At 51.2% G+C, this 13,406-nt stretch overlaps 1 protein-coding gene across 1 annotated transcript in view; it reads right to left on the bottom strand.

Annotated features, from left to right (window-relative positions):
- Positions 1-13,406, bottom strand: part of RTTN (rotatin) — an 87,444-nt gene that overhangs the window by 33,376 nt on the left and 40,662 nt on the right. Inside the window, exons 26-32 of the mRNA XM_028524605.2 lie at positions 12,339-12,483; positions 11,267-11,421; positions 9,002-9,221; positions 5,852-5,980; positions 5,284-5,394; positions 4,040-4,198; positions 3,275-3,346 (exon numbers count right to left, since the gene is read on the bottom strand). Of these exons, the coding sequence (XP_028380406.1) occupies positions 3,275-3,346; positions 4,040-4,198; positions 5,284-5,394; positions 5,852-5,980; positions 9,002-9,221; positions 11,267-11,421; positions 12,339-12,483 (991 nt within the window). The remainder of the gene's footprint in view (positions 1-3,274; positions 3,347-4,039; positions 4,199-5,283; positions 5,395-5,851; positions 5,981-9,001; positions 9,222-11,266; positions 11,422-12,338; positions 12,484-13,406) is intronic.

Below are 13,406 nucleotides of genomic sequence, written 5' to 3'. Positions count from 1 at the left end.
ACATCTGTATCTTCCAATTAAGGAGCTTAATGAGTGTCAAGCAGGAGAAATAGAAAAGACAGATGATCGTGACTTCCAGAATATGCGAGGTGAGAGAAGATGGGAAGAGAAGGTCAGCCAGGACGAGCAGGAAGAGCCAGAGCCAGATGACCGTCCACCTGGTCATCCGCAGCCCCGGGCGCTGGGAGACGGCGGCACAGACAGATTCTCACGGAGAGCAACGTCCGTGGGGTGTCTGGTAACGAGCCCCAGCAATCACTCCGGTGCAACTGAAATAAACTTTCTAACATGCAAGAGCTCATAAGTGTATCACTCGTACACTGGCTCTTAGATAAGAATACAATCATTTCGAGGATGATTAGTAGAAGAGAAAAAATCTAATTAAAGAAAAAGGATGGTTGTGAGCTTAGAAAAACGTGCTCTGATAAAAAATCGCAGTGCAATCTAAACTCCAGGAGGGAAAAATCACCCCAGTAAATTCTGTAATTACACACATGTGCACAGGCACGCACGCGCGCGTATACACACACACACAGGCACACACACACACACACACACACACACACACAGGGAAGCATCCCGTCTGCCGGCCGGGGAGCCCCCGGCCCGGGAAGCGCACGGAGAACGTGCCACCGCAGCCCGGCCACTGGCTCCGTGCTGAATCGCTGGTTTTCCCTTTCTGGAGCCAAACCACACAGATCAGTGGAGGCTGCTGGGGAGAACACAAAGGCACCCGAACTACACAAGGGGAAGGGGAAGGGGAAGGGAAAACGGGTAAAGATGATAGAACTGGCGAAGATTAGCAGCAGCAGGGCGGAGCAGACACCAGCGAAGGGGTAGGGACAGCTCAGCCGCATCTCCTTCCCTTCCTCGTGGAGCCCAGAGACGGGGCCGCATCCCACAGGAAACGAGACCCGCAGCCGCAGGGGCGGCCAGGGGAGCAGGTGGGAGCAGCAGCAGGGCTACACTGGAGGGGACTGTTTCAGTGAGCTGCGTCCCGCGTGCCCACGCAGTCACGGGACAAACACGCTCCTGCAAACAAGCTGCAGAACTAAAACCAATGGGAGGGGAAGGTGCCTCTGTGACTGGAGAGAGGCGGTGAATTTCACTGTAAGCTCTATTAGCTCTTTTAACCACATGCACTTATTACTTGAAAAATCATTTCTTCGAAAAAGTCAGACAATTCATTCAAAATACGTTTTAACTTCTCAAAGAAAACCAAGCGATCTGGAGTAGGTACACATTCGTTTTTATTCCAGTTACCCTAACTAAGCAGTAGGCCTGACCCGCCCCCTCCACAGGCCCCAGCTTCCTAGGGGCCAAGGCTCCTTAACGGCAGGAAGGACTCCCAGCAGCAGGGAAGCCACACCCAGCCCCGGGGCCACAGCGGGGCCTGACTCAGGCTCTCCACGTGTGACCAAAGGTCCGAGGGCCAGAGCCTGGCTCTGCCTTCCACGCAAAGGCCAGGCTCCGCCCCACAGAGCCGTGCGTGGTACGGAAGCCGGATGCCCTGCCCTCAGGTGGGGGCCGGGGCTGCAGGTCAGCGGAGAACAGCCAGGGAGCGTGGGCAACGACCGTGTGCAAAGCAGGGAAACTCTCCAAACCACCAGGAGAAGACTGCCAGCACTTAGCCATCACTCTGTACTAACTGCTTTGGACAAGCACATCACAGGACACACCCATTCATTTGAAAACACTTTTCTCAAGGACACAGTAGGCTGTCATACTACTGTTCAAACACAGTTCACTCCCAGTGTCGGAGCGCTAATACACCCGTTAGCGGTGACGCTTCAAAACGGACTAGAAACAAAACGGGAATTACATTTAAGAAGGGCAGAGATTTAATGTTTTCAAGGAAAAAAATTTTTGATATATAAGAAAAATTTTGAATGTGATAATGCCATCTAGAGATTGGAAAAATGGCCCTAATTACATAAGAAATCCGTAACTATGTATCAATTATGAATAGAGTTAAAATGATGCTGTTCCTCTGACACTAAGTAGTTACTGCTTTGTGAAATCAACACTACTCATGACTTGTGATGAACACAGTAAAAGATGAAAAATATGCAACGACAATATCACGTTAAACTATGAAAATGACCCATAACTAATAATGACCCCACTCTCCAACCCACGCACACAAGCTGACATGCAGACCGTCCAGAGCGGTGTCCACAGAGCGCACGGAAGCAGTGACGGCCCCCGCCGCCCCCGCCCCCGCCCCGGAGCAGCGAGCACGTCTGGACACCAGATTTCCGTCTGAGGAAACCCGGGCTCTCTGCGCGGAGTCTGCTTCCAGGCTGGGGCTGGGCAGTCCCGACGTCTGGCCACACGGAAAGTGAGGAAGGGCCCGGAGGCAGACGCAGACACATGAAAAGGACGCAAGGCTTCACGGAGGGGGTCCTCCTGGCCAGACTTGCAGCAATTTCAACGTCTACGTAATGAATGACAGAAGCAGACTATAACCCAGGAAACGAACTAAGGGTCCTGGAGCCCGTACCGCACACTGGTGTAAATAATACAAAAAAGGGAGTAAGTAAACGGGGAAGAAAGGAAAGCTCTTCCTCCCAGTGAAATGTAACAAATGCACCGGGAGTGATGGAATCGGAAAGCCACCACCTGGCAATCATTCTGTAGTAGCCGCTTTGCACAAGCACCGACAAGGAAGAGTTGGTACCGAGAAAGCAGATGCGGAACTGCACGAGCAGACTCACACAGCCTCAAAAGGACCTCCTGCAAGAGGGAGAACTGCAGTATGACTCCGCAATGGAGAAAACAGGCGGAGCCGACCGCCACCAGGCGAGCAAGTTCCCATCGGCAGCAACAGGACAGAGACAACGCATCTCCAGAGAGACCGCACTGATGACACACACCTCCACGGCTTTTCTACGGAACACGCGGAGCCTAATCACAGAATATCACACAAACTACACGGGCCGCACCCCTCCGGTGCCCTCCTGTGAGGTCGAGGATGTTAACTCAGGCACTTTGCACTTCAGGTGAAAGACACCAGGCAGCGCCACGGCCCCGTGGGCAAGCGCCCCGTCACAGTCACCAGCCTGGCGCCCACCACGGCTGCTCCGAGTCCCCTCACCGCCCCAGAGGAGAACCCAGAAACCTGACCCGGCGCCCCAAAGGTTCTGCGTTTCCTTTTAAGAGACCCTGCTGCCTGGAGCAAACTTCATCAGGAACGAAATATATACATGCTGAAACTTTACCATCAATCAATCCCAAATACCTACTGATTGATAAATTGTTGGAAGTCACCCACCTGCCAAGTATAATCCTTTATAATGACTGACGGCATTGGAATCACGAGGAGATTCTGAAGGATAAATGCAGCCTGGAATTAAAGAAGAGAGTCAACACTGCCATCTTGTGGTCGTCTCTGAAACAGCCAGCATCCGGAACTTAGTAACAAAAGCGCCCTCCCGGGGTGGCTGCACGTGCTGAGCGTGCTGATGCTGAGGGGCCTGCAGTTCTGGTCTGGGGACCACCAGCAGGGCTGAAACTGTTTCATCAGGAAATATATTTTCTCTTACTCCAGAATTTTTTTAAAAAAAGATCTGTATAAAATATAAACAGTTCTGGTGGCAATGAGCAAATAGAAATACATTTTCACCATTCTGTCACCCCCGCACACCCACTGTGCGCATGCACACACACACACACCCCCATCTTCGCCCCTCTCTCACACGAGCCCCTCTGCATGAAGGGTCCTACTTAACAAAGGTCGCAGAGGGGTCCAAAGAGTAGAGGGGACAACCCCTTCACTAAGCTTGTAAACACGAGAGACCCATGGACACGGAGGTGACAGACAGTATCTTTCCCGTGAACCTGTTCAGTGCATGATGAACTAGCACGCTGAAACACACCAAGTCTGCTCTGACCCCATCAGAACAGAGGACGCCCCCAGTCACTGCGAGGTAACACGGCTGCCATGCGCACTAGCACCTCGCGTGGGCTTCCTGCGGGCCCACCCCCGTGCATGTGCACGTCCATGAGGAAGGGGGGGAGGCGGACACAGGCGGCGTACCTCCCGGCGCACCAGGCTGCACTCCGACTGGTCCAGCAGGATGTTCACCGCGGTGCCCCAGAGCCCACCGGAAATGTTCTGGCAGCTCTGGGCCAAGGCCACGCAGCCGCTCTCCAGGGTGGTCAGAGCGGACCCCAGCCCCAGCGAAGTGAACCGCACCTGCTCGGGTGAGAGAAATGTTCTCACATCGAAGAACCTGATTCCCTAACATAAACTGTTCATTTTCCTGTCACATAAAATATCACATTTTTATGACATTGTCTCGACAATCCTGAATTATAAAAGACACATAAAAACAGCGTCCTGTAAGTGCATGAATAAATAAAATCCTCTTCCACAACTCAAGAAGGCAATAATACAGGAAGAAAACTTAACCAAAAGGAAATGTCACAAAATGTCTAAACCAGTACAAGTAAGAATAAAAAATACAGCTCACAAGACTTTTTCTAAAGAAAGCAGAGGGTACTTACATATCTTCAATGAGCCAATTCCTGATCATTCCTCATTTTTAAAGAGACTACCTATTATTTTGTACTATCATCCTTAAGTTTTTATTTTTTAAAGACTTTATTAATGTTTATATTAATAGAGGAAAAGGAGAAGGGAAGGAGAAAGAGAGGGAGAGAAACATCAATGTGTGGTTGCCTCTCACACACCCTTCACTGGGGACCTGGCCAGCAACCCAGGCATGTGCCCTGACTGGGAATCGAACTGACGATTCTTTCATTTTTCATATGTTTACCCTGCATCCGAATGAGTCGGACTGCAGAGGTGGTGCTGTGAACTGAAACGTGTCCCTCAAAACTCGCATGTTGAAGCCCTAACTCGCCGAGTGACTGTGTGTGAGGACCAACCAGGCTTTCAGGTCGGGGGAGCTCAAGAAGGTCGTAAGGGTGGAGGCAGACGGGACTGGTGGTCTTAGAAGAAGAGGCGGGAGAAGTCATACATCTGAAAGCAAGAAGCCTGGCCCTCCCCAGAACCCAACCATGTTAACATCTTAACCTTGGACTTCCAACCTCCAAGACTGTGAAAAACAAATTTTTTTCCTTCGAGCCCACCCCCACCCTACCCCTTACCCCAACCTAGAGTATTTTGTTTCACGCTGATTACACAGCGGTGAACGAATTTTGAGGTTTAGTAACTAAATTAATCGCACTTTGGAAAACATGAACGTGGATATGCGTACACTTGCTGCATGTGTTTCTTAGTCTGCACCTAACGGACTCATCTCTCTTCTCACTGACCTCTGGGTCTCGGTCCACCCACAGCGGAATCAGCCACGCCAGTCCCTGCTGGGCGGGCGCGTGGTCCTCACTGGGACCACCCAGAGGCAGGGACCACAGCGACACCCACTCCTGCGATGGAAAAGGGAAAAGGGGGACAGAGACACGTGAGGCCCACTTTTCCAAGAGTAAAACAGAGGGAGTTTTCAGTAACTCTGAATGTTAAAAAATCAAAGTAAAAATGTACTAAACACTTGGCTTTAATTCATTCTTTAGCCAAAACAAGGCAAACAAAAGTATTGGCTTGTCCTTAAAAAGTTAAACATAACATTTTTTCTTCAGAACAGCTATTTTCCCCATGATTTCAAAACAACATCGTCTACAATGCAGAGGTCAGTCAAAACAAATGTCAAATAAAATTCAGATCTGTGTAAATAGGCAACTTTTCAGAAGCATCTTGGTCAAACATCTCTGTCGTCTCCTGAGGAGAAAAGGTGAGAGGTTTCCCCGCAGTAGCCGCCCCTGGGCCCGGCCCGCGCCACGGTGCACGGCCCGCCCCTCGCACCCACCCGCTCCCTCGCAGGCTCACCGGGCCCGGGTCCTGGGCCGCCATCTCGTGGGACAGGTGGAGCAAGCAGAGGACCGTGTTCTTGGTGACGCCTTTCCCCATGAAGGACATGGCGTTCCCGCCGCGCTCCACGTAAAACGAGGTGATGACCTGGAAAACAGGGCCGGCGACCTCACAGGGGCTGCACTCGGGCACTCAGCACCAACAAACGGTCGCTTGCCGGCGACGCGTCTGGACAGACTCCTAACCACAGTTCATACATTTAAAAATGGTGAGGATGGGAGATTTTGTCATCTCACCACAGTTAAAAAATACGTAGTCACCAGCACTGCACCATATACTTAAACATTTGTTAACGGTAAATCATAAAATGTTTTTCCTGTGGAACTTACATAAAGAGTGTATAGTGTCCTTCCTAGAGACTTTAGTGATTCAGAAAATACCCATAACATTCTGCAAATGTTTAATTCCTTTAAATAAGAGAGTTTATGAATGCCTTTTTTACTTTGTGGAAAAATACGCTCATAAATTACTAGCTATACGAAACTCCTATGGACTATCAGGGTTAAGCCAGATTTTCTAGAATTATGGTTTAAATGTAAACAAACATTTTCCCCACTTCTGAGCAATCTCAGATTTCTATGTCATATTTAAGTAGATGCTTATTTAAATCATTAGCTGTCAACTCCTTTTCTCCCACTTCTCAGGGATTTGACACATTTCCATCAGCAACCACACAATGTTTCTTATCTAAAGGCATACGCCCTTCACATTACAAATAATGCTATAAATCAGGTACTTACATTTTAAATGTGCTAGGGAAGCTTACTTTTTAAAACACATTTGGTAAGTCTTTACATAATATATCCATTCTAAAACTTCACACATTTCTTACCACGGACACCTTGAAGCATGAGATAACTAATTAATATACTGCACTTTTTCAGTACTTATACTTGTTCAAGAGAAAAACTTATTTCATTAAAGTGACTACACAAAAATCCCTATTAAATTTTATACCTCAGCTAAGAATATTTAGGATTTTGAAGTCTTAAAAAGCAAGATCTACTTTTGGGAAGAAATTCTAGATAACATCATCTGAAGCAGAATTTATACCCACATCACCTTTAAAACAAGGCTTATTGATGAAGGCACAACAATTAAATAATACACCTAATGTACATTCATTTACGTCACACTCCAGTACTCAAACCGTATTCTAATTTAAAAATCATACAGAAGACACAGTGTAACTTAAATTGCCCACTGTCTGTCCACCGTGTACAAACCCCTTGGTGGGCTCGCGGGGGGCTCTGGGCCGCGGAAACGGGCCGAAGGGGATTCTCGCGAGCCCGGTTCCAACAGACCAAGGCACCGAACACGGTGAGGACGCAGCGTGTTAGGCGCGATAGCGGCGACCCAAGCGGCTACAGGTCAGGAACCTGCAGGAGAGACCTCCAGTCGCAGAGCCCACGCTGAGTGTCCCCGTCTGGGAGAGCAGAGTCGGGCCCACTGGGGGGCGGCCATGAGTGGGTGAAGGTAAACGGACGGGCGCAGGTGAGTGCACGACGAAAGGTGAATGAAGGAAGGTGCGTGAACAGGCACGGGGTCCCACCGAGAGACAAGGAAGGGGAAGGTGAGCGTCTGCCAGGGAGTGGGGCCTCGCTACGCGCCCGGTGGGCATTTCACAGACACGATGATCGGGTGAGTCGTTCTAGGGCCACGCATTCAAAATTTTAGGTAAGATTCTAGAAAAACGTCGCTCACCACAGTCGGCACAAAAAGGTACAAAATCTAAATAATTCTAAATTTAAAAAACTTATTGACAACCTTCCCAAAAGAAAACTCCAGGCCCAGACTGCTTCACCGTTGAATTCTACTGCGCAGTTACTGTGGAAATAACACCAATTCAAACGAGCTACTCCGAAGATGGAAAAACGTTGTGTGAAGAAAAGGAGAAAATTACGTACACGCATGGAGGACATGATTTCAATGTTAAAACCTGACAAAAGTTGCATGAGAAGGTGCAATAATTCCAAAGCATTTTTTGCACAAGTAGATAGAATAATATTTAAAACATTAGCCAAGTACATCTGTTTATAGTATAAAAGAAATAATGCATCATAACCTAGTGGGAATTTTCCACAAATTCAAGGTTACCATTTTGAAATCAATATGATGCATCATCTTTAATGGACTACAGGGGAAAAAATTAAGAATATCTTAAAGGATACGGAAAAAACAATATACATTTATCATGTTTTTAAAAAGGCTCTAAACAAAATAGGACTAAAAGAAAAATTCCTCAGTCTGATTTTTCTTGAATTAATTGAAGAAACTACCTCAAAGAGTACACTGAAAGACGAAAAAGTAAAGCCTTTCTTTTGAGTTTGGAAACAAGAATTGCCAAAGTGGTACATGGTTAGTATATAAAAACTAAGTATACTTCCACACACAGACACTAGTTAGAAAATAAAACGACAAACACTCATTTTCACCAAGACGAGAATGTTCATAGCAGCAACATCCAAACGGCTCTAAACTGGAAGAAAAGAAAACAAAGGAACGCCCCCAACACTGCAGTGGAGCGTACCGGAGAGTGAAATCAGACCCGCCCCACCTCCGGGCAGCGGGTGCACGGCTCCGACAGCGACCATGACGCGCGGAGCCGGGGCTGCGGCTCCCGTGTACCCGCCGGGCACACCAGTCACGGTTGTACGTGTGCGCACCCACGTAAACGGCGAAACTACCAAGAACGGCAAGAAAACGTTTCCCAGGAAACTCAAAGCGCAGCTCCCTCCGGGAGAGGAGCGCAGTCTGGGGAGGGGCCACGGAGCTGCGGGGGGGCGGGCGGCTGCGCTCTGCTGGCTGTGTGTGGGCGGGGCGGGGCGGGGCGGGGCGGGGCGGGGACGTGGGTGCCCCTGTGCAACTCACTGGGCTGCGAGTCCACATTTTAAGAGTTTTCTGCACGGGTGCTGTGTCACACTAACATACAGGTTAAGCAACGTAGGTCAAGGAGCAAATGACCCTCATGGGAAGACGTAAGTGTGAGCCTTGGTTTATTTTTCTTGGAAACCAGGGTACCACGAAGCGGTCTTCCTCACTGACCGGGGAGCAAACAACCGCCCCCTGCGGGCTGCAGCGGGGGGGCGGCCCGGGCCCGCTGCTCACCTCCAGGAGGCCCGACAGGTACTTCCCGCAGATCTCCAGCGGCGCGGCGAGGGCGCAGTGGGAGCCCCAGCCGGGCAGCGCGGTGAGGTGGGCGATGCCCCGCAGGGTCCTCTCCAGGGAGGGCAGGCCGTAGAAGTGCGGCGCGTCCGTGACACGCAGGCACTGCAGCAGCTTCAGCGCCAGCTGCGTCTGGAAGACGCGGAAAAGCTCCAAGCACTGCCTGTGTACGCAGAGAAGGGGAAAATCAGCCACGAGGCGAGCGCGATGGCGTGGCGGGTGGTCGTCTTGTTGGCGGCTGAGGGTTCCCGACAAACACTGTATCAGAAGAGTATGAACTAAGAGAAAAGGCAGAAAAAATTCCCTCTCAAAGCAAACTTTTCAAAAAGAAAAGCGTAGTTAGACCGCCACCTTGGGTATAGAGTGTAAAGTACCAGCAATACATTGAAAACTACATAGCCCTGGCCGCTGTGGCTCAGTGGACTGAGCAGCCAGCCTGAGAACCAGAAGATCACTGGTTCGATTCCCAGTCAGGGCACGTGCCTGGATTGCAGGCCAGGTCCCCAGTAGGGGGTGCCTGAGAGGCAACTGCACATGGATGTTTCTCCCTCTTTTTCTCCCTCCTCCTCTCTCTAAAAAAACTAAATAAAATCTTAAAAAAAAGAAAAAGAAAAATATATAAATGGATATGGTAATTGCTACCCAATAATAAGAAAACCTGGAATGGAAAGCTAAATGCATACTTTAAATGAGTTTAATTGCTATATATTAAATTGCTATACTTTTCAATCATTTACTATCATTAAAAAATTGAAATTTTTATTGGAAAATGTATTTTTCCCAGAAAGCTAAAATAAAAGAAAATGAAAAGTTTCAATACATTTGACACAATTTATATAAAACTGTCAAAACAATAAGATACATTTTCTATTAGAAAATAAAATCTCTGAAATTGAGTAGCTAGGCATGGGTCCAAAGATGTGATTCCCAGAAGAAGCGATACCTTGTGTAAGAACACACAGAATGAAGTCTAAACGTTCTGTAGCTTCGCAGACCCTGAGACTCCAAAGGTGACAACTGCGGACTATATTACCTATTCCATCCCACTATTATAGGTATACAGGTCTATACTTTTTAAAGATCATAATTTTCCTATATCTGTCTGTCATCCAGATGCTTTTAAAATACACATATAAACTCATATTTCTCACAGGTTGGGAACAAAGCAATCTAATTAGTACCACAAGAGAAGTTCACGCCCCAGATTTCTCTCTCCACCCCCCAATCTTTTCTAACCCCCTGCTCATTCAACTCTGTCTCCTCAATGCACATCCCTTCCCGGAGGCTGTGGAGACCGGACGGCACTCAGACACGCTGGAGCGGGGGACGTGCCCCGACTGCTGCGGCTGACGCAGACTCAGCTGTGTGCGCGTGTGCGCAGCGGCACTCCTGCAGGGTGTCGGGGTCCTCCGGGGTGGACGCGAGCCCCAGGTCTGCTGACAGACACACGGACAAACACGGGCTGGCACGTCCACACAGGGAGCACCGTTCGGCCACAGCGGGAAGGGAGCACCGGTTTGTGCTGTGAAATGGGCGGTCCCGGAACACACGGCGTTAGCAGACAGAGGCCACACACAGAAGGCCGTGCTGTTGGACCCCAGTCATACGAAACGCCCAGAGACGTCAGACCCACAGGCACGGAGGGAGGGAGCGGTACTCGCTGCCACGGCCCTGGAGGAGGGGCGGTGGGAAGAGGCTGAGTGACGGGTGCAGGGGCTCTCTGGGGGAAACGAAAATGTTCTGCGATTAAATAGTGGCAGTCGCACAACCGTGTGAATGCACCAACAGCGTACGCCATCAATCCTACACTGTTCAATGAGCAACAGGAATAGTGAAAGTCACCTCATTGTAAAAACTGAGAGAAACGTCAGAAGCACAGTGGAAGGCACGGATGCACAAACACTCGTCGAGCCACAGAAACGGGCACAGCTGCGCTGGGCGACTCGTGGAGCACCGAGAGAGGACCGAGGACTGAGACCCGGAGACCAGCCAACTCCCCGGCGTGTGAACCTGCAGTCAGGCCGCACCGGCGATCCCCCTCCGCCACCACCCAGGCGGACCGCCCCACCGCTCCGCGCCGAGGCCCCCCCCCACCCCCGCGGTCCGCGGCAAGTGGGAGGTAAGACTCTGGAACTCAGAGGAGAACATGGTCCTCCAGCAGCGCCCTGAGCCTCCAGCAAGGTGCGGTACCTGTCAGATGTGCGGTACCTGTCAGTGACAGCCGAGAAGCTGAGCAGCAAGGTGTTGAAAAAGGCCATCAGTTCCTTCTGCAGCTGCTGCCTGACAGCGGCCCGCACCTCGTCCGCCTCCTCGAGTGCCTGCGACTCCGTCAGGACCAGCAGGTCCAGCAGCGGGTTCGGGCTCTGGAGGGAGAAGTGGGCGGGAGACACGGTTACTCTCCAGGGGGCGATGGTGGGTGGTGGTTCCCCCAACGGTCCCAGGGGCTCAGGGTGTCCTGGATAACTCAGAGTCGCACGCGCGCACCTCGCCGGCGGGTGGGGGCCTTGCTGCACCCCAGGGCGGCTCTGCGCCCTGAACCAAAAAGTCTTCTCAGTTAGGATGTTTAATTCACACCATATCGGTGCTTTGTACTTTCACAGAGAATCATGTTTTTAAATAAGCTGTGTAAACGTATTAACATACAATGAAAAGTATTTACATTATAAAGTCTACCATCTTCTCATTAGTTTAGGCCCCCTTTTCTCATTTTTATGTAGGTTTTCCCCGTGACCACTCGTACGAAGGTTTATCGCTGCCAGGTTAAGTAAACTCATAGGGTGTTTGGGGAAAAAACGGGCCAACGATACACAGCGAGCCAGCTTCTGGCCCGTCCTCCTCAGCGCGCAGTCAGCTGGAGAGCGGGGCGCAGTGGGGCCGCAGGGGACGGCCACGGTGAGCGAGCGCCTCCGGCTCGTTCTCGCCAGTCTCGCCGTCACCACGCCCCTCCGGCCCCTGCCTAGCTCTGCTCCCTGCCTCTCCGAGTTCCTGTCTTCACTCCCGTGCTCCGAGGACCCCGCTGCAAAATACGGCTGCAGCGGAAAACTCGCAGGGAAGCAGGCTTTGCTGAGCAGCAGGACTGAAGGTCCCTTTCATCTGCAGACTTCCAACTCAACAAACCTGGTCACACCCACAGCAGGAAGGCCACGTGGCCGCCAGCTCTCTGTCCCAACATGAGGAGCACCTGGCGGTGGCTACGTAAACATTCCACTTCTCCACAACGTAGCGTTTTCAAATAAAGCACCTGTCACACCTAACTCCCACATTCCTCAGCAACACTCACAGGTCTGAGAAGTAATTCCAGAAGCCAGCTGAGAAGTTCCACGGATGGGTTTTTCCTTTGCTCCTTCAACAGCTTATTCAGGAAATGTATGATGTCTATCAGCAGCTTCTCGTCCTCGGCGCAAGCCGGGGGCACCTGCAGAAACCTACAGCGAAGAAGGCAACACTCAGGGTTTCTGGCTCCTGCAGTGGTGTTGACAAATACTCAACCGCCGGCTGAGAAGGGGGTGCCCTCTGCTGTGTCTGCCCACGTCCACAGTGCAAATACCCCCGTGGCCGGCGGCCAGCCACCGACGTGCCGCGCAGCCGCGGAGGGACGCACGACATCATCTCGGGAACGCAGGGCGGACGTCCCCTCGAGGGCACGGGTAGCAGCGAAGCGCCGTGAAATGACCCGGGACTGGTAACTCCTGCATAACCGTCACCTTCATGTTCACATGACTCGTTTCACTGTGAGTCCGCACAACTCCGTACTAGAGAGCGGCTCCGTTTAAATCAGCCACCACGGCGACACCGGAGCCGGCGGTCAGAGCCGCGCCGTGAGAGCCGCGCCGAGTCAGGGGCCAGCACCCCGGGACGCGTCCACCTCCGTGGGGCGCAGGGCCCACATTTCATGTTCAACGAGCACGCCGCCCGTTCTCCGCTGGACTCACAGGGAGGCCAAACTGCGGGGCCCCTGCTGCCGACCCTGCACCCCCGTCTGGTGGGTGCGCAGAACGTGACAGGGTCACCGGCCGGGCTGGCGCCGCCCCCACGGCCCCTGGCAGACCTCCACCGCGGGCCAGCAGCTTCGCAGAAGTCACAGCAAACACCGAAGTGAGATCGCACTTGCGGCAAAAGCAAGACAAAACCACACACAACAGCCTGCGACACGGGCACGAAACCCACCGCCAGCCCACGGATGTGCTAAGTCACCTGTGACGCGGACGGTGACAAACATTCCGTCTGCTCGCTCATGTCCCAGCCCAGCCGTTTACTGGTACAACAGCAGAATTTTCCACAATAAGGAAGGTTTAGAAGCTGTTGTAAGTGCATTAATAATTCCTTCTAAGACGCAGTGATCAGGTTG

This window comes from Phyllostomus discolor, chromosome 9, assembly GCF_004126475.2.
Source record: "Phyllostomus discolor isolate MPI-MPIP mPhyDis1 chromosome 9, mPhyDis1.pri.v3, whole genome shotgun sequence".
NCBI classification, from domain to species: Eukaryota; Metazoa; Chordata; class Mammalia; order Chiroptera; family Phyllostomidae; genus Phyllostomus; species Phyllostomus discolor.
The sequence above is the reverse complement of the archived record's forward strand: the minus strand, read 5'-3'. Positions and strand labels throughout refer to the sequence as shown.